Source organism: Mauremys mutica, chromosome 20 (genome assembly GCF_020497125.1).
Source record: "Mauremys mutica isolate MM-2020 ecotype Southern chromosome 20, ASM2049712v1, whole genome shotgun sequence".
NCBI classification, from domain to species: Eukaryota; Metazoa; Chordata; order Testudines; family Geoemydidae; genus Mauremys; species Mauremys mutica.
Window position 1 is genome coordinate 10,465,661 of NC_059091.1, and position 21,020 is coordinate 10,486,680.

General features: G+C 48.4%; 1 protein-coding gene and 1 long non-coding RNA gene across 3 annotated transcripts in view; one reads left to right on the top strand and one right to left on the bottom strand.

The window, feature by feature from the left end:
* Positions 1-252: 252 nt before the first annotated feature.
* The window catches only part of LOC123353393 (protein phosphatase 1 regulatory subunit 1A-like), a gene marked incomplete at its 5' end in the record, with an annotated part of 49,182 nt that continues 28,414 nt past the window's right edge, over positions 253-21,020 (top strand). Inside the window, 2 exons of the mRNA XM_044994425.1 lie at positions 253-264; positions 2,565-2,625. Coding sequence (XP_044850360.1) covers positions 253-264; positions 2,565-2,625 — 73 coding nt within the window. The remainder of the gene's footprint in view (positions 265-2,564; positions 2,626-21,020) is intronic.
* LOC123353396 lies at positions 8,801-19,752 on the bottom strand. Of its 2 annotated transcripts, XR_006574490.1 has the most exons (3): positions 19,673-19,752; positions 17,888-18,219; positions 8,801-9,695 (listed from the first exon to the last, which is right to left on the bottom strand). It is a non-coding gene; the product is annotated as an uncharacterized LOC123353396 (long non-coding RNA). The 2 variants fall into 2 exon arrangements; XR_006574489.1 differs by lacking the exon at positions 8,801-9,695 and having other exon boundaries at positions 17,605-18,219.

Sequence of the window (21,020 nt, forward strand, 5' to 3'; positions counted from 1 at the left end):
AGGTCACACCAGGAGGCTATGGCAGAGCTGGGAATTGAGCCCTCATTACCACAGTCCCAACAACCTGCCTACAACTCCAGCCTTCCTCCTATCCAGTGTTGCCTCCTGAGCCAGATTTTTGAAAGACCTCAGCTCCCATTTAGATGCCAAGAGAAGTGGGCCAGATGTTCAAAAGAGTAACACCTAGATCCTAAACTCTAGAAATTAGAGATCCCTAGCTCTTGTCTAGCGCTTTTCATCAGTAGATCTCAAAGCGCTTTACAGGTAAGTCAGGATCATTATCCCTATTTTACAGATGGGGAAACTCATAGACTCATAGACTTAAGGTCAGAAGGGACCATTATGATCATCTAGTCTGACCTCCTGCACAACGCAGGCCACAGAATCTCACCCACCCACTTCTGTAACAAACCCCTAACCTATGTCTGAGCTATTGAAGTCCTCAAATCATGGTTTAAAGACTTTGAGGTGCAGAGACTCCTTCAGCAAGTGACTCGTGCCCCACGCTGCAGAGGAAGGCGAAAAACCTCCAGGGCCTCTGCCAATCTGCCCTGGAGGAAAATTCCTTCCCGACCCCAAATATGGCGATCAGATAAACCCTGAGCATGTGGGCAAGACACCCAGGAAAGAATTCTCTGTAGTAACTCAGATCCCACCCCATCTAACATCCCATCACAGACCATTGGGCATATTTACCTGCTAATAATCAAAGACCAATTAATTGCCAAAATTAAGCTATCCCATTATGTCATCCTCTCCACAAATTTATCAAGCCTAATCTTGAAGCCAGATATGTCTTTTGCCCCCACCGCTCCCCTTGGAAGGCTGTTCCAGAACTTCACTCCTCTGATGGTTAGAAACCTTCATCTAATTTCAATTCTAAACTTCCTAGTGTCCAGGTTATATCCATTTGTTCTTGTGTCCACATTGGTACTAAACTTAAATAATTCCTCTCTCTCCCTGAGGCACAGAGCAAGGAAGTTGACTTTCCAAAGGTCACCAAGCAGGCCAGGTGCAGTACTATCCACTGGGTGCCACTACCTGATTATTTCTGTAATCCAATGGATCTGCAAGCTTGCTGCCCCGGGCTGATGATGCAATTATTGTATCAGTTATAAACTATATACGGCTCCCTTGTCACTTTTTCAGCTTTTTCTTAAAGAGACGGTGTTCTTCATTGTCTGTGCCCTGGTCTACACTACAAACGTATGTCGGTATCACTATGTCAATCAGGACACCTGAGTGATGCAGTTACACTGACCTAACTCCTGGCGTAGACAGCGCTGTCAGTGGGAGGGCTTCTCCTGTCAACATAGCAACCGCCTCTCAGGGAGGTGGAGTACCTACACGGATGGGTGTAGGTAGTTTCTTCAGTAAGTCCTGCAGCTCTGTAAGCACAGACAAGCCCCATGTTACAATAGTGGAGCTGGTTGGGCAATCATTTCCCCCCTGTGAAAAGTTTAGCCGTTCTGCTGCAATTTTCCTTTGAAAAACAGTTTTGTTTCTGGTGAAAAACTGGGAAAAAAGTGGATTTAAACTAAAATATCTCAGCTTTTGGGGTTTTGTATTTTTGACAAAAACCCAATTTTGGATGTAAATGGAAATTATTTTTTGAAAAACTCCATTTGGTCCAAAACCCATTTTCTATCAAAAAATATTTATGGAAAAATTTTGACAGTTCTAGTCAATATTGCTGCATGTTGCCATGTTGGATACACTAACAGAGGAATGAGACTGGGCTTGTTGTTCAAGACAGGAGACCTGGATTCTATACTCATGTTTGCCATCAATTTTATGCGCAACCGTGGACCTCTCTTGTGCCTCAGTTTCCCCATCTATAAAGTGGTAACGACATTCTTTCTCTACCCACCCAGGGGAGGAATCATTTATATTTGCCAGGTGCTTTGGGATCCTCAGCTGGGAGTGATACAGAACCAGAATCCCAGAGTGAATTCCCACCTCCTTGCAACTTTATGGTTGTATAAAATCTCCCCCAGATGCAGATTTTGGGGCTTGAGCTATTTCTAATTAATGCTGTACTAAATATCAGCCCACCTGCAGCTGCTGTGCAAGAGACATGGCCAGGGTCAGGGTCGGCTCCAGGGTTTTTGCTGCCCCAAGCAGCAGAAAGAAGAAGAAGAAAAAAGCCGCGATCGCAATCTGCAGCTCTACCGCCGCTGCTTCAGTATTCAGCATCAATTCGGCGGCAGGTCCTTCGCTCCGAGAGGGAGTGAGGGACCCGCCACCGAATTGCCGTGGGAGACCCGGACGTGCCGCCCCTCACCGTTGGCCGCCCCAAGCAGCTGCTTGCTGGGCTGGTGCCTGGAGCCAGCCCTGGCCAGGGTGTAGTAAGTACCTACAGACAGATAGCACCAGGCCGAACAGCAGTGCCGCTGATGGATGAAACCATGCAGCAGCCAGTTGCAAACGGCTTGCTGCACCCGGCAGTGGCAGGCTGGCCCGCGTGTTGGCTCTGTCTCTGGGGTGCTGCCGTATTGTATTGCTCTGTCTCCTGTTGCACAGTGGATGTTTAGAGATTATCTTTGTCCCCTCTCTCTGTTTAGATCCGGAGGCGCCGGCCAACTCCAGCTACCCTGGTTCTGAGCAGCGACCAGTCGTCCCCAGGTGAGAGCTGTAGCCAGCGGATGATTTGCAGGAATCGGTCTCTCTTCCGGAGACCCTGGGAAACTGGTTTCCTTTCTCAGGCCCGGCCCTGGGTCTGGGTGGAACTTGCAGAGCCCAGGCCCGTATGCCAGGGGCCTCTCCAGGCACACCAACCCCACTCCCTCCCCTACCGGCTCCAAAACCTGCTCCCCATTAACGAGGGCCCCAGCCCCTGGCCAGCCAATGGGCCTGGGCAAGGGATCATGGTTGTAAGGTCCCCACATCCGGAAGAGCAGTCCTGGTTTCTGGCCACGTGCCAGTGGTGAATTTGTAGGCACCACTGCTCTAGTACTGCCCCACAGCGCATACCCCAGACCCGGGGCGGGGGGGGGGTGGGTGGGACGACTTGCTCCTCATCAGAGGGGGATTTCGCCCTCACCTTCCCTTCCGGCTGCTTCCCCACCCCCACCAGCACCACCTTGCTCCAATCCAGGCTGCACCTCCTGTTCTGCTCTCAGGGCAGGAGCAGTCATAGAGTCCCTGGGGGCTCAGCCCCCTGCCTCACCCTGTCCATCTTCCCTCTCCTTTGGAAACAGCTGCCTCTGGCATCCGAGAGCCCTGGCCTGCACTGTCCCATCCCAGGAGCCCTTTGGCAGCATCTCCCCGCGCCAGGCAGCAGCTGCCTGGCTGAACTACATGTCCCTGGGATCTGTCTGTCTTTCTGTCTCTCTCTCTAGGGAGATGTCAAGGCAGCCGCCTGCCCTCTGCTTGCAAGGGCTGCATCTGACCTGCAATGTGACGTGTAGACTCTGACAGCAGCCATGGGGCTCCCAACCTCTGGGCTGGGGGACAGGGATGTGGCTGTCTACTGTGCTTCACTCCCCCTCCTTGAATCTCTCCTGCTTCCCTCCTCTCCTTCTGCCTCTCCCTCTCCCTCCTTCCCTCTCCAGCTCTCTCCCTCACTCTTCCGGTCTGTCTTTCACTGTGCCTCCCTCCCAGCCGCACGCCCGGCCCTTGCAGGCTGTGCCCAGGGCCTGTCAGGCAGGGGGTGGTGTTTCCTCTGGGCATGGGGTGACTGTGTGCACCAGACATGGGGGAGTGAGTTAGCCAAGGTTGGCATGAGCCATGCGAGTGGGTAAGAAAGCAGCAGGACTCAGACTGCACTGCAGAGGCCACCGATGGCGATTTGCAATGTGGACCCCACAGTCTGGCCCTGAATCCCGTATTGAGGCTCTGAAATACATGGCCTGATTGTTCTTGCTTCTGATTTCCCAGTTCTTGTTGATTCGAGGGGGAGGGAGGTGATCAGCATCTTTGATATCAGGCCCCTGATTTGGAAGGGGCTTGTGTTAAGGCATTTTGCAACCTGCATGTGTTCAGATGGTCACGGTGGCTGTATTGACAACCCCAAAAGTTCACAGCTCATGAGCCTGTCTGAAAAATCGTGGATTTGATTTTATTTTGTTTTGATCCAGGGACTTCCCCCGCCGTGGTTTACAGTGTAGTCAACTCTACCACAGTCATCACGAGTGCCCCTCGTGCTGGAGCTCTTGTTAGAGGTCCCAACTGAGAACAGGGCCCGGTCACGCAGGGCACTGCACAGACAGTCCCTGCCCCCAGCAGTTCACCGTCTCACATGCAGCAGGGTGGTACATGTAGAGTATAAGATGGAATAGAGATTCGCCAAACTCATGTCATGGCAGGGCCACCTAATTTGAGGGGAACAAGTTTCAGACAGTACTTGAGTCCCAAAACAGGAGTGCCGGAGCCCCCAGCCCCAGCTCCCCACTCCGGAGGAGTAATGGCAGCTCAATAACCAGTACCGTCCTGGGGCAGGGAGCTGGTCAGAAGTACTGGAACGCTGCTCTGGAGTGTGTTGGCAGGACTGAATTGCTAGGTCTAAGCCCAGCTACACTGGGATTCAAACCCATGACCAAAAGGCTCATTAGCAACACTCCAAGCTGCTTTCTGGAAAGATACATTTATTAAATGCCTGGTGCCCATGGAGTAACCCTGCCCCTGAACTGGTGCTAGCTAGAGAGAGTTGGACAAGGAGCAAAGTCTCAGCTGTTTGCAACAGCTCCCCCAAAGAAACTATATTGCAAAGCTAACAACAATAGAGCATTTCTTCGAAGGCTGGATGCTGCTCACTCGCTGGGAAAAGAATGTGTAAGACTGTGTGTAATAGCAGCACCTGGTGACTCCCACTAACAACACAGAACGAGAGCTGGGTGAACTTTTTCAGACAATAGTTCAGGGGTGGCCAAACATACTGGCCTTCCGAGCCACACAGGGCCGCCCAGAGGATTCTGGGGGTCTGGGGGCCTCGGCAGTGGGGGGCCCCCGCTTCGGCGGTAATTCGACAGTGAGGGGTCCTTCCGCTCCGGGACCCGCTGCCGAAGTGCCCCGAAGACCCGAGGCGGGGACCCCCCGCCGCCGAATTACCGTCGAAGACCCAGCACTTCGGCAGGGGTCCTGCTTCAGCGGTAATTCGGCTGCGGGGGGTCCTTCCGCCCTGGGGCGGGAAGGCCCCCCCCACCGCTGAAGACCCGGAGCAGAAGAAGCTCGGGGGGCCCGGGCCCCATGAGAGTTTTCTGGGGCCCCCAGAGCAAGTGAAGAACCCTGCTCCAGGGGCCCCGAAAAACTCTCATGGGGGCCCCTGTGACTCGCAGGGCCTGGGGCAAATTGCCCCACTTGCCCCCCACCCCACCCCGGGCGGCCCTGGAGCCACATACTACAATCTTCAGAAGTTCGCGAGCCGGGGCACACCTCTGAGAGCCAGAGGTTGGGGCTTCAGCCCCGCTCCTGCTGAAGCCCCTAGCCCTGGCAGGTGCACCTTGCAGGGTTGAAGCCCCAAGACCCCCCTCCCGCTGCACAGAAGCCCCGAGACCCCCACTCCCTGCTGGGCGGAGCCCCCTACCACACCACCCTGCTGCAAGGCAGAGGTCCCCAGCTCCCCCCTCTCCCAGGCTAGTAGGTGGAGAATGGGAGATGTGAGGGGGGGACTCTGCGAGCCGCACTTCAGTGGTAAAAGAGCCACATGTGGCTCGCGAGCCACAGTTTGGCCACCCCTGCAATAGTTTATTCAACAAAAAAATCAGTTTTAGGTTGACTGACGCTTTTCATGAATTCAGGTTGAATTCGGCAAATCATTTCTGCTGTTAAAAAAAAGGTTTTTTTTTAAATTGAAACTTTTTACACTTTCAGAATGAAACATTTTGACTTTTCCTTTCAAAACGATGTTCTATTTCAGAATGTAGCTAGAGTAACTTAAAAACCAAAATGAAAGAAGAAAAATCACCTGAAAACAAAACAGAAAACCTGAAAATTTTCTGTTTGGGATCAGCGCAAACAGGGCCGGCTCTAGACCCCAGCGCGCCAAGCGTGCCTGCGGAGGGTCCGGTCGTCCGGCGGCTCCGGTGGACCTGCCGCAGGCATGCCTGCAGATGCTCCACTGGAGCCACGGGACCAGCGGACCCTCCGCAGGCACGTCTGCAGGAGGTCCACCAGAGCCGCGGGACTGGCGACCGCCAGAGCATCCCCCGCGGCGTGCCGCCCTGCTTGGGGCGGCGCAATTGCTAGAGCCGCCCCTGAGCGCAAACCAAACAGAAATTTGGATTTTTTTGGTTCAGCCAGTGAATGAAAAAATCAGTATTTCATCCAGTTCTATATAGATCACATTGTTACAGTGTTTTCTGGATGCCTGCCAGAAATTTTCAGGCTGGTCAATTCCATCAAATTATTTTTGATGGAAAATTGGGTTTTTGACTAAATAATAGCAGACCAAAGAGTCTGCTTTCTGAGGAAAAACACATTTTTTGTTAAATAACCAAACACCTGAAAACAGAAATATTTCAATTCAGAGAGCCTGCTGCAGGCCTCATGGGAGTTCTCATCTCCCCATTCTCCTCTATGAGCTGGCCTGGACTACGTCTCCCAAGATACATAAGGACTTCATGATGCAGCTGCCTCCCCTCACCAGCTGGGAGATGCTGTCAGACCAGAGGTTGGCCTGTAGAGGGGAATGGGAGTTTGGAGCACTCAGACTACAGATCCCATGAGGCATTTCCAAACTGAAATACTTCGTTTCCCACCAAAAAGTTGAAATTTTCTTAAAAAAACAAAACAATCCCATTTTCCAATCGTCTCTCCTAGATTTTCCTTTTCAGAACTTGGTGCTGCCGTTCCTAGCGCTCACCCCTCCTCACCTCCCTGGGCCTGTCCCTGCTGGATAGCTTCCTCCCTTCTGATATGTGCAGACCATTAGTGGGTCTCCCTTCGTGTTACTTGGTTCAGGTTTTCTGTTGTAGGCCAAGCTAGTACGACACCCTTTGGCTTGCTTTTTGTGCCCAGTTCTGGGGAAGGAATATCTGCGTGCTAATTCCTATGGCAAAACTAGGGTGACCAGATCTCCCAATTTTATAGGGACAGTCCCGATTTTTGGGTCTTTTTCTTATATAGACTTCCACCCCCATCCCAATTTTTCACACTTGCTGTCTGGTCACCCTAGGCAGAACAGCCAGGGTCACTCTCTCACTCATGTGTTCCATTAAAATGGCAGCTGTTGCTTGGGTTTGGGTTGCAATCCCCCCTGATGCAATGCTATGCTCTGCTCCATGCCTTCAGGGGCCAGGAAAGGCCTGGCCTGTTTCTGGGAGCAGCACTGCTGGCAGATTTAGCTGCTGTTCCAGCTAAGGCCCCAGCTCCCTCCACTCCACTGACAAATGAGCTGTGACACGCTACTGAGACCCACAGAGAGCCGCAGTCTTTTAAAAACAATCCTGGGCGATCAAATATGAATGAGCTCGCAATGCCGCAGCCGCTCACTCCCTCACTGTCTGAGGGGCTGAGCAGACCCTCCTTCAGATGGAGGGAAAGCAGCTGGGGACCAGCAGCAAGCAGATATTCAAATGTCAAGTCCCTCACTCCAGTTGGAGCCATTTATTTGGATCCAGGTTTTAAACATCCCAAAGCCCCATGGCATTTGGATCTGGGGGTTTGGTTCGGCCCGTTATAAATGCCAGAGCATGCGAGGTTCCTAGAGCTGCACTGATTAAGTCTCTGCAAACAAAAACTAATTGAATGCATGGAGCTGAGAGGAGCTGGCAGGTGGACCAAGCTTATTTATGCTGTAATTGGTCTGTCATTCTTGCTAACCCCTTTTCAGCCATGATACCCTCTGATGCACACAATGGAGGTATTCTCCCTGCAGCCAGATCGCAGGGAGAAGGCTCCACACTCTGTCTCTTACCATGAAAGGAGCTGGCAGACACGCTCTGTCAGCCAGGGTGAAATCTCCCTCTCAGAGAGATGGAAAGTGACAATAGGAATGAAATGTTAATGATGGGAGGTTTAGCATAGCCAGAACCACACCAGGCCCTGGTTGCCCTCCATGATCCAACTCATGGGTTCTGCAGGGCTCAGGCCTCCTTGCAGCCTGCCACACAACTGTACAGAGAGGGAACGGCATCCACAGGACTCTTGCATTGGGCTGTGTGAGCCGCCATTGTGCCAGTGTCTTTTTGTGACCATTGCCTCCTTGTTCTCCAGAATCTCAGTTTTCATTAAAAATATAGTAAGGGCCAGATCCTCAACTGATGCAACCCAAGCACAGCACCAGTGCAGTCAGTTATCAGTGAGTGTAACAAATGCAGAGAAATTCACTCGAGTGTGCACAGACTGGGGCAGTGGCTGTAGGAGGAGTGAACCACCCCCATTCATCTCAATGTGTGTTGACTCTGAAGCCTACTAATTATATGTAAAATGAGCATGACCATCCTGTTACAAAGCTCTGTGCAATGGGTCTTCTTTTGGCATGTCAAGGGGGTAGTGCTTGGTGGCTGTTTGTGGGTGGAGCCTGGGACCATCTTAGGTGACAGCTTCTTATTGTATTGATCACTCAAGCACCCTTGTCTGTTGGTTGTGTCTCATCCTATACTAATGTGACCTGCATATAGCATCCAAGATCAGGGCCTCTAGGCATGACCACATCTAAATAACAAATAATAACAATACATTCATTAGAAATTATTTTTTCCATTTCACCTGCGCTGCACGATAGGATCATGGAGGCTCGTTTTGATGGAGAGTAGGCTCGTCAGTTTTATTCAGGTTAGCTGCTGCTGGGGGAATTGTGTTCTCCACAGTGGCTGGCTAAGCCCTGTCTTTACGAGAGAACTACATCGATTGTACTTTATCTCACTGTCATTATCTTGACCTTATTAGCACAAGCCAGTGCCTCCACACTCAGCAGGCACACGTGTGGCACTTGTCATGCTCCCGGAGAGACACAGGTTGGTCACAGAGCTTCCTGCTGAGCAAGATACGCACCAGATGTGAGCACTGTAGGATCCTTTAATACTTTGCCAGGTATGACAGAGGTTAATTTAACTAAGGTATGTTTCACACAATGCCACCTAGTGGCTGAACTATATAATACAGTTTAGCATTCTATTACCTCTCCCCCTTTAAGTTCTACATTCCTGCCATTTACAAAGTTTACACTATCACGCTATCTTTGAAGCTCAGCATGTATCAGTCTGTTAAGTGCCTCTGAATCATAGTGATTTTCTAATTACACAACCCAAACACATAACAGCTTGCTCATCTGGCTGTCGATTAATTGCAATGACTGGCTATGTTCAGTTTGGAATCCTTGTGTCTACTTCTTTTGCATCCGCCATCTGTAGAGTTTGCTCTGTTGATCTTGCTGAGGAACAAACTGTAGATGACAATAGTTTCTGTTGAACTAGCCACTGTTGGTCTCAATCACATATGATCTGGGTGATGAATTCTTTTCCTCTGCATCCAATTTGACACAAACACAGTCACCGGGTTCTAGACCCAGCTGTTCTCGGAGTGACATCTGTTGTAAAAGTGTTTTTTGGTATTTTTTTCCTTTTTGTCCGATTTGGCTACTGTCTTCATGTCAGGCCACTTTCGAGATAGTTTCTGTTCCAAAGTTGGAACAATAGTTCTGAGCTGTCTTCCCATCAGGATTTGTGAGGGACTATATCCAGTAGCCACTATTGGTGTTGATCTGTAACTTAGAAGAGCAAGGAATGGATCTTCCTGCTATAGGATTTTGTTGGCTGTTGTGAAAGTAGAATGAATTATATTGTAAAAATAAGAATGGATTAAAGAAATGTTGTATGTACCTTTAAGCAGAAATAAGAAATGTTGAAATACAGGTGCCAGGAAAAGAAACATTAGGCATAAACAATGGTGCTAATGGCAAAACATTAACAGAAGATGGGTAATAGTTAGTAAGGAAATAAGATATGCATGCCTAGCCCAGGTAAACTTATCTGATTCTGCTTCCTTTGTTACCTTGTTAAGTTCTCACCCTTTTATCTGTATAAATAAGATAGTTTGTGTCTTGCATGGTGCTCACATTATCTGGGTGTCATTAGCAGAGCGCTGTGCTAATAAAACAGAGTGGTCTGACAAACTGTGAGTCCTGAGTCTAACTTTGACAATTTGGAGGTTCCACCGAGATGGCAACCGTCTTCACTGGGGCTGTGTGATTCCTGACTGTTTTTGTAGGACGACCGTGGCAGCCGGCACCTGGGCATTTGGCCCGAGCGGTCCTCCACTATAACGAAAAGGTGCACGACCACAGTGAAGTCTACGCCATTGAACCTGTTGGTTCCCACTCTGTTCCGGTAGGGATCCCGGGATCTGACATCAGGAATCTGGTCAGGTAATTATTTCTGTGTTTTGTCCGGACTGAGGACTGTCCTGTCTCTGTGTCTATCCGTCCTCCTGTGGAGTGTTTGAGTCTGGGTGCCATCTCCGTCCGGGGATTGGCCGACCAAGGGGTTCCTGTCCCCGCGGTCTGAGTGAGTGGAATCTGCACAATCGCAGCCGCACCGCACTTTGGGTAAAAGCCCTGGTGTGAAAGCAAGGGCGATTGAGGCAGTAGCCTGTGGGCTCCTAACCCGAATTTCCTTCTTGTGCGATTGGTGTGTGAAGTCCTCCTGTATGGGTAACCAGACGTCTAAGTCAGGACAGTTCCCTAAACGAACGCTGGCTCATTTTATATATTTAGGATGGGTCCAGACTCCTGTAAGAAGGGTCCGGACTCCTGTAAATTTCTGGAAAAATGGTCTAGGCTAACTCAGGGGGATCCCAAAACTCAGTGGCCACTGTTAAAATCTTGGAACAAGACCGAGTGGATGTCTTAAAGGACAAACTCGGCCAACCTAAAACTAAATTGGCTAAAGAAGAAGTTAATTGCTTCATTCAGTGGTGGGAAGAGGCAAATTGTAGCTGGACAAAATAAAAAAAACTCGCCTCTCTCAAATATTCAAATAATAAGTTGAAAGCTTTATTAAAAGCCTCCTCTCCCACCACCAGACCGAGCGCTCCCCTTTACCCCGTTCTCAAAAACCCACCCCGGATCGATCCAACCCCCTTAATACTCCCATCTCATTGTAAAAAGGAAAAAAAAATGATTCTTTAGTGTTCCACTACCAATTCAGCAAGGAGGGTGGGCTCCTCAACTAGTCCCCACCCTTCCTGGTCCCTTTCCTTAAACATTTATTTCAAAATTGTGAAGTGACCACAATATCACTCACAAACGGTTCATTGGAAAAAAGCAGGATCGGGCCCAGAAAAGCAGGCAAGCAACAGATAAAGAAACTGAAAAACAGGTTGGAAGCCCTAAGGGCATAGTGTAAGGAGTAAGAAAAGCAGTAAGTGCAGGCATGAACCCCTGGAACAATACTTAAAATGGTGAAATCTGAGGTGATTAAGGTGTTATTTTGGGAGATAAACGAGTGATTTAAGGAAAGAGAGTGAAAATTTAACTCTACAAAGGCTGGAGAGAATTAAGCAGTTAAACTTTGTGAAAATGTTAAAAAGGACCATGTTAAAGAGAGAATTCTTGGTTTCTTTGCAGCCATTCTGAAGGGAAAATGGGCCCTTTTCCAAAAGAATGCCTGTAAATAATCCAAATATATATAGAGCTATGTAAAAACAAAGCAATGTAAAGGAATAGAAAATGTGTATGTATCTATTTGTCTGTGAAAATATGTAAAGTTCTAAGAAGCTAAACCAGCACATCTGGTTTGTAAAACTCCTGTTTTGTAGGTGTAAGATAAATTGGTTTTGTTTTTGTTTTTAATGCCACTAAAAATTCATTTGACTCTTAATTCAAAGTTGCAAAACTGACAGACCTTTTTGCAAGACGCAGGTAATTAGTGTTGTTTGGCTTTGGGATTTAGCATTTAACCCTTAAGGGGTAACTTGATTCTTTATAAAATTTAAAATGTTTTTTTAAATAAAAACCAAGTCATGGCTGCAATAGGGCAGTCAAAATCAGGAGAATAGGGAGAGATTCTGGAGTCTTTTTGTTTGTTTGGTTGGGGTTTTTTGTAACAATAGCAGATAAGAGCTGTAGTGAAAGAATAAAAAAAATTTAACAGTGCCCCTCTGAAGCAACTGCAGAGGTGAGGTGCATAAAACAAAAAGAAGCAATGTTAAAAACATTGAGCCTTATAATGGCTCTGTGTAATCAGACTGTCACTTTTGATAAGGGTACATGAAAACTCTGTAAGAAAAAAGAAACAGTTACATCGTATGTAAAAATTGATATGGCTAATGTTTAAAAAAAAAAAGTTGTAGTATAGAAGGAATGTGCTTTTTCCCTAGGACATGTGCAGTGTATATTGTAAAAAGGGGTAAAAGAAATACAAATGAAATATGCTACTGAATTAAAATCCTATTAGGGCTCCAAAAAGAGCCGCAATAGACTGTTTTCTTTTTCAGATCTCTGTGTGTTTTGTAAGCAGGAGTTGAAAGTGGAAAGAAATCAAAACTCTGGTGAAAGTTGATTGTGTCCCTTTTAAGACATATGTCTCTGAGCTCTGCTGATGGCTTTGAATCCAAAAGCCAAGCCTGTGTTGATGCAAATTACCTAACTGATAAAGGAAGGTGAAAACTGCCAGCACAAAAGAAATTACCTAAATAAATAAAAAACAACATGGTATAACAAGATATCTTTAATAATTTGACGCTAATGTTATTGTTAATATTAAACATTGAAATAAATGTAATGTTAGTAAGTACCCCTGTAACAACGTATAGCAGGGGTCTCAAACTCAAATGACCCCGAGGGCCGCATGAGGACTAGTGCATTGGCCCGAGGGCCGCATCACTGACACGCCCCCTTGCTGCCCCTGGCCCCACCCCCAATCCACCCCTTCCATGAGGCCCCGCCCCTGCCCTGTCTCTTCTCCACCTCCTCCCCTAAGCGCGCACAGTTTTAATAAATATATACACTCAGTAATGCACCTCACTCAAAGGACAAAACACGCACTTAGATTTACTGCCTAAGGCTCTGGGAGGGAGTTTGGGTGGGGGAGGGGGTCTGGATGCAGGCTCTGTGCTCGATGCAGGCTCCAGGCTGCAGCAGGGGGTGGGGGTGCAGGCTTTGGGACGGAGTTTGGGGATAGGAGGGAGTGCAGGGGTGAGGGCTGTGGGGCTGAGGGCGAGGGGTACATGATGCAGGAGGGGGCTCAGGGCTAGGGAAGAGGGTTGGGCTGTGGGGTGAGGGCTGTGGATGAGGGGTTCATGATGCGAGGGGGCTCAGGGCTAGGGAAGAGGGTTGGGCTGTGGGGTGAGGGCTGTGGATGAGGGGTTCATGATGCGAGGGGGCTCAGGGCTAGGGAAGAGGTTTGGAGTGTGGGGTGAGGGCTGTGGATGAGGGGTTCATGATGTGAGGGGGCTCAGGGCTAGGGAAGAGGTTTGGAGTGTGGGGTGAGGGCTGTGGATGAGGGGTTCATGATGTGGGGGCGCTCAGGGCTGGGGCAGAGGATTAGGGTGCAGGGGGATGAGGGGTTCATGGTGTGGGGGTGCTCAGGGCTGGGGCTGAGGATTAGGGTGCGGGGGGAATGAGGGCTCTGGCTGGGGCTGAGGGTTTGGGGTTGGAGAGGCTCAGGGTAAGGGAAGCCTGCCTTGCCAGTACTGGCGGAGGGCAGGCACTAGGACCTTGCACCCTAATCCTCAGCCCCAGCCAGAGCCCTCATTCCCCCCGCACCCTAATCCTCTGCCCCAGCCCTGAGCGCCCCCACATCATGAACCCCTCATCCCCCCCGCACCCTAATCCTCTGCCCCAGCCCTGAGCGCTTCCCTTCCCCCCCCCGCCCGGCGGGTCCCGCTTCCCTTCCCCCGGCCCGGCCCCGGCGGGTCCCGCTTTCCCCCCCCCCCCTTACCCGAGCGCGTCTCCAGCGGTCCCGCTCAGAGCCGCGTGGTGAGGGGGCGGGGCTGTGAGCTCCACGCCGAGCGCAGCGCTCAGCCCAGAGCTCCCAGCCCCGCCCCCTCCCCACGCGGCTCGGATCGGGGCGGGGCTCAGGCGCTCGGACGGAGACTCGGCGCTCTATGCGCCGAGGCTCCAGGAGAGGGGCGGAGGCGGGAGCCTCCGCTCTTCTCTTGGGGGCCCCTGCGGAGCTCCCCTGGGGAGCTCCGCGGGCCGCAGGGAAGAGCTCCGCGGGCCGCATGCGGCCCGCGGGCCGCATGTTTGAGACCCCTGACGTATAGTATGTATGATTTTTGGAAAAATCCTTTAAGGTAATATGGTAATGATGCTTCTCAGCTATTACCTGTGAATAAACTTAAAGCTTAACACAGCAGGAAAAACATTACAAACTTGGTCTGCTATATAAGAAGAAAAACTTGAGGTACACCACCTCATGAATTTAATAACTAAACAGTAGAATAATTTCCCCATAACCCTTAAAAAGTAGAAGCCATTAAAACCTGACCTGCCTATAAAAAAAAAAAAAAAAAAAAAAACCACAGGAAAATATGGGGGCAATTCCTCTGTTTTGCCTGCAATCAGCAAGGGTATTTGTAAAAGAAAGGAATCTTTTAAGCGACAATCAATACCACCCTGAAAGGGGTAGAAAAATGTTTTTTGTCTTTCAGAAAATCAGAAAAAGCTAATACCAGCTACAGAACAACCTATTACAAAAACAAATGAAAGTTAAAAAAAAAATACTGCAATAGCTATGAAATGTACCGAAATGCAGATATTTAGAACATAAAATGTTTTGGGTAATATAAAAAAAAATTAAGGTTTTGATACATCTGTTAAAGCAAAAAAAAAAAAAAAAAAGATAATTGTTTAATACCTATCAATATAACTGGATGCAGTATGTCTCCAGTACAGTAAGACAAAATTTGTTAAGTGAAGAAATTGTTGTTAAAATTGCACACCAACAGGCTCTGGAAGCAAAGATATGGAAAGTTAGCCCACTCCACAGATTGCACCTGGGATCCTTCTGGCTACCTCAGACCTCAAGCCAGTGGGCTGGGGAGGAAGGGAAACTATTGGACACTAGAGGCTTATCCATGCCTGTTGCTCCAAAGCCCTGTAGTAAAGACATCTCACTAGGATCCTGTATGTGGGATAAAATTAATAATTAGGCCAAAGTATTGTATAACGGGCAATGTGTGTGTTAATTATTGGAAAGAAGTGTTTTAAAAGGATAAAAGTGTTAGCAACCCACCAGTAGACAAATGTACATGTAATGTAAGTACTGTGTTTACCAATAATCACATTTACTATTTGCCACAACCAAAAAGTCTCAGCTTACTGTAAGCACTGATTTAGCTGAGTTCTCTATCAGTCTTAGCATTGAATGGCAAACAGTTACCAATTATCTGTTTAAAAAGGTAAAAAGGTAACATAGTTCCTAAAAACAAACAAACAAAACAATGTGGGAAACAGAACCATTCATATTATCTGGATGGTCTCCCACAACTACTGGCATACTAATGTTACTACCCCTAATTGTTTTTGGTTTTAAATTGTATGTCTTTAATTGAAATGTTTAAAATATGCTGGTGGATAAAACAAATGTATGCAAAGCTAGAGCCACAGGCCCAAATCACCTCCCAGTATTTTACTACATAAGAAGTGACACTGGCGATTAATAATCTTAGTGTCAAAAGGGGGATATGTAGGCGCTGGACTTTATAATGTATAATTGACTTTATAATGTATAATTTGATTTCATCCTACCAGCCACCCTTTTTGAATAGCAGAAAGAAATGACCCTCTGGGACTATAAGATTCTGTTTTCCCATATGCATTACAAATTGGGCCCTCTCTAACTCTTTGTTTTAAGATTTAGGTAGTAAGAGACAGGATTCTCTATTGTGTCTATGTTAAGTAAATTAGAGAAACATTGAAGGCCTGGGTCTCAATGTAAATTGTCTTGGTTATTAATTGTAAAACTTAGCAAGGTTTAATTTGCAATGCCTTTTTGCTCAATATAAAATACTACTGTTTGTATTCTCAATCTGTTTGTGTGAATGAGGAATGAATGCATCAGGAAAAGATAAGGTGTGAAGGCCATTGTTATAGCCAGAGTCAAGGAAAGAAGCAAAAAGACTTAAAGAGTATCAAAGAATCATCAGGCACTGCTTACTACCCAGATGGCTGTTAAACTGTCTGGCATCTGCAGCATGAATACATGCTTTGCCGTGTAAGAATGCACCACCCCCAGTGAACCAATCATCACCTCAGGACCACGCAGAGTCAATTTTGACTCCAGAAGATGACGTAGAGGAACAGCCTGCAATACCTTACAATCTACGTTCTCGTAAGGGTTGCCAGAAGCAGACGACTACCTAAAGCAAGGCCCAAGAAAAAGCAGTAGTGAGCCTAGCGCCTGCTGCCTGGTGGACATAAAACTGTGACTACAGTCCCCTCAGTTGAGGTTGTCAGAACCAGAAGGGCCCTGCCTCCAACATGTGGTGCCTGTTCCTCGGCTGTTGGTGTCTGAAGGTCTGGGGAGTCCACAATGACAATTCTTTTATCCAGCAGCAAGTGTGGATAGCTCAGACCCTTAATATTTCTAAATGCTGGGTCTGCAGCCACATCCCAGCCCACTCTCAAACTGATGTTCCTGTCCTGGCTATCCCACTGAATTCCCCAGACCTCACTGGAGGACCTTGTCCGTTTAACACAATATGGAACAGTAATGACACCTGGGAAGAGACTATTGGCAGTTCCTTTAACCCACTTGGGGGAGTAATACACCAGGCAAAAAAAAAAAAGGCTCCTGAGGTTAAAAGAAGTAGTTAAAATAATGGCAAATAAAACTGGAGAAAGTTTAAGAGCCCTGGCCAAAGAAACAGGGGCAATCCGACAGGTGGCCTCCAAAACCGTCAGGCATTGTTTACATAGTGCTGGCGGCCAAAGGAGGGACCTGTGCTCTCATTGGAAAACAATGTTGTGTGTTTATACCTGACGATACCAATGAGGTAATAGATCATGCTAGCCACTTAGAACAAATCGCATATCTTCCCCATGAAGAGCCGAGTTCTTTATGGAAGTGGCTAAGTAACCTGTTCAATTTCTCTGGCATAGGAAACTGGTTGTTTCAGGGAGCCCTGACTATCCTGTTTGGAATCCTAATAATTTTTGTATGTTTTCAGTTAGTCTCCTGTTGTACCCAAAATTGGGTAAGGCATGCCACTCAGGTGACTGCCCCAGAACAGAGTGCTAATATGATAATTTTGAATATTGCTGATGAACAAAGAGATAAAGAACGGTTAATATGTGGAACCCAGTAAAATTTTGGTCATGGCGTGAGCTTGACCAAAAGGAGGGATTGTGAAAGTAGAATGAATTATATTGTAAAAATAAGAATGGATTAAAGAAATGTTGTATGTACCTTTAAGCAGAAATAAGAAATGTTGAAATACAGGTGCCAGGAAAAGAAACATTAGGCATAAACAATGGTGCTAATGGCAAAACATTAACAGAAGATGGGTAATAGTTAGTAAGGAAATAAGATATGCATGCCTAGCCCAGGTAAACTTATCTGATTCTGCTTCCTTTGTTACCTTGTTAAGTTCTCACCCTTTTATCTGTATAAATAAGATAGTTTGTGTCTTGCATGGTGCTCACATTATCTGGGTGTCATTAGCAGAGCGCTGTGCTAATAAAACAGAGTGGTCTGACAAACTGTGAGTCCTGAGTCTAACTTTGACACTGTCTATACAGTTTATTCCAGCCTTTCTATTCAATTGTGGCTAATGTGGGTTAAGTCTGTCTTCAACTGTAGCTTCTGTGAAAGATTTTTATGTGTTTCTTATAAAACATTCAGCATTTCTCAGATGAAAACATGCTCTTTCATAAACCACATTTCTCCAAGGTATAAAATATGCATCAGACATAGCCAGAACCCTTTCATAGTCATCTTTATGACTGTCTTCAGTAAAGTCAAAGGATTTGCCTGCTGCCCAATAGCATAAACAAAGAAAATACCTGAATATCATCAGTTTCACTGTGGAACTTGGTAGCAATACAAAAACTTGCAAAATATTGTGTTCAGTCTGTCCGTTCTGAAGGTTTGTCAAAGCTGAAGTTCTCTGGGGCATTGAAGAGTGGCACTTTGATGAGATCCTGCAACCTTTGATGCTTGGTCCTTCTGTTTCCAACTTTTGTTGCTGTTTCCCATCTGTTTCTGTTCTTAGTTTATTTCTGATGCCATGTCATGCTCCTGTACCAGACGCGGTCTGGTCACAGAGCTTCCTTCTGAGCAAGATACGCACCAGATGTGTGCACTATTAGTCTAGTCATTGCTCCGCGATGTATGGCTGAGGGTAGGTTAAATAAGTTAGGTTACACACAGCACCACCTAGTGGCTGAACAGTATAATAGAGTTTTGGATTCCATTACAGTAATGGACTTGCTATTACATCCCATGCTGCACTCAGTCATGTTAATCCCAGAATCCCTGGCACTGCTCCAAACAACAATTAATTGTGGATGATTTCACATGGCCTTCTGGGCAGGTGCCCAGGTAATATGTGACCAGACAACTAGCGAAGTTACCATGGACAATAAAGGGGAAGGGGTGCAAATGGGGCTAAGGAAAGAACACATCAGAGGTCTTCTGACCAGTTTGAATGAATTCAAATCAGTGGGGCCAGATGCTATTCAGCCCAGGTTACTGAAGGAATTAGCTGAAGCCACTGTCAATAATATTTACAAACTCATGGATGACAGGAGAGGGCCCGGATGACTGGAGAAGGGCTAACCTAGTGCTCATCTTTAAAATGGGGGGGAAGGAGGAGCCGGGGAACTACAGACCAGTCAATCTGACTTGTTACCTGGGAAGCTACTACAGCAATGTATAAATAGGGCCCTACCAATTTACAGCCATGAAAAATACATCACAGACTGTGAAATCTGGTCTCCCCTGGTGAAATCTGGTCTTTTATGTGTTTTTACCCTATACTATACAGATTTTACAGGGGAGACCAGCATTTTTCAAATTGGGGGTCCTGACCCAAATGGGAGTTGCAGGGGGGTTGCAAGGTTATTTTAGGGGCATTGTGGTATTGCCACCCTTATTTATGCACTGCCTTCTGAGCTGGGTACTGGAGAGCGGCAGCTGTTGGCTGGGTGCCCAGCTCTGGAGACAGTGCCCCACCAGCAGCAGTGCAGAATTAAGGGTGGCAATACCATACCATGCCATCCTTACTTCTACACTGCTTCTGAAGGTGGCTCTGCCTTCAGAGCTGGGCTCCCGACCAGCAGCCGCCTCTCTCCAGCCACCAACATAATGTTCTTTCTTTCTTTCTTTCTTTCTTTCTTTCTTTCTTTCTTTCTCTCTCCCAGCGCTTCAGAGCAGCATGAGGGGAGGAATGAGGGACCACTGAGGTCTGGGAAGGGGAGAGGACCAAGGGCTCTATTCATAGGTGGCAGGTGAACCCCCCCGCACCCTTCTGGGAGGCTAGCCTGCCATCTCTTCCAGCTGAGGCCCCACCCACTGAGCTCCCCTCTCACACACACACCCTGTGGCCAGAGCCCCTCCCCCTCTCCCGGCCTGCCTGCTCCAGTCGCTCTGGCCAGCCTGACCCCAGGGCTGGCCCAAGCCGCCCCAGCCTGTGCCAGCCCCCAGCTGCCAGGCAAACCCCTAGCTCCAGGCTGGGGCTGGAGCTGAGCCTCTGCCAGCTTCGGAGCAGGGTGAGGGGGGAGCGTGGGCGGGGCCACAGTCTAGATTAGGGGAAATTTAGCCTCCCCTGGCCTATGATACCCGCCGACCTGCTGACCCTGGATCCATTGAGGACCCTCCTGAGAGCCACAAGCTCCTCCTGCAGCCTCTCAGTGAAATTCTGGTTACCATGGCGACAACCTCTTTTGTTTCCCAGGCAACCGAGATGCTATGGGTCGGATACCCATTGCTGAGTGGGAAAGTGTTTTAAAACTGGGGGATTTTTTTAGTCTGTTGGATCAGAAATTGTCATGGCGACAGCATCCCAGCTTGGTCCTGGCGGGAGGTGGAGAGACACAGGCAGAGAGCCCATGGAATCTCACACATACGCACCCTCCCCTGCTGTGCAGATACATGCTCTCCCCACACACACTGTACACACCCCACACAGACCACCACCCACAAATACACCCATTCCATAGGCACTCTGTACAAAGAGAGCCCCCCTCCCCCCCCACATGCTCTGGGAGGCTCATGCTGTCCCCACCCTGTCCCAGTGCCTGGGAGGAGAGGGGGCCACTAACCCAGGCTGCCCAGCAGGGACTCAGCTCTACAGGCTCGGACAAAGCCCACCTCACCAGGGAAAAACGGGGAACAAAGAAACCGAGTAGGCTGGGCCTGATCCTGATCTCAGCAACGCTGCTGCAAATCATCAGCAACTGGAGCTGCCTCAGTGTGGGCCAGGGTGAGTTGGGCAGCATCAGGCCTGCTGTGCTGTGTGTCCCACGCTAGCATGGGCTGTGGTGCCCTGGCACAGAGACTCCATTGCTGGGTGCTAGGAGCCAGCATGCTCCCTGGAACTGAGCCAGTGCATTCACCAGCAATAAATTGAGACTCCCGGCCAGGACATGACCCGCTGCTGCCCAGCCCCAGTTCTCAATGGTGGCAGATGACAGAACAAGGAGCAATGGTCTCAAGTTGCAGTGGGGGAGGTCTAGGTTGGATATTAGGAAACACTATTTCACTAGGAGGATGGTGAAGCACTGGAGTGGGTTACCCAGGGAGGTGGTGGAATCTCCATTCTTAGAGGTTTTTAAGGTCAGGCTTGACAAAGCCCTGGCTGGGATGATTTAGTTGGGGTTGGTCCTGCTTTGAGCAGGGGGTTGGACTAGATGACCTCCTGAGGTCTCTTGCAACCCTGATATTCTACAATTCTATGATTCTAGGTGGGCACAAAGTGCTGCCATGGTGAATGGGTGGTGTTTTGCACCCACTTTGCAGTGGTGGGAATGACACATGGGAGGCGTGGTCAGTAGGGCCCAGCCTCTGGCTGCTTGATGGGGCAGGAAGAATATCTGAGCAAATAGCCCAGCTATTTCCCCCTCTGTAGACCCAGGGTTGAGCCCCCTGACCTTCCCCCTCTCTCACTGGGATGCTGTGATGAAGTTAATCCATGGT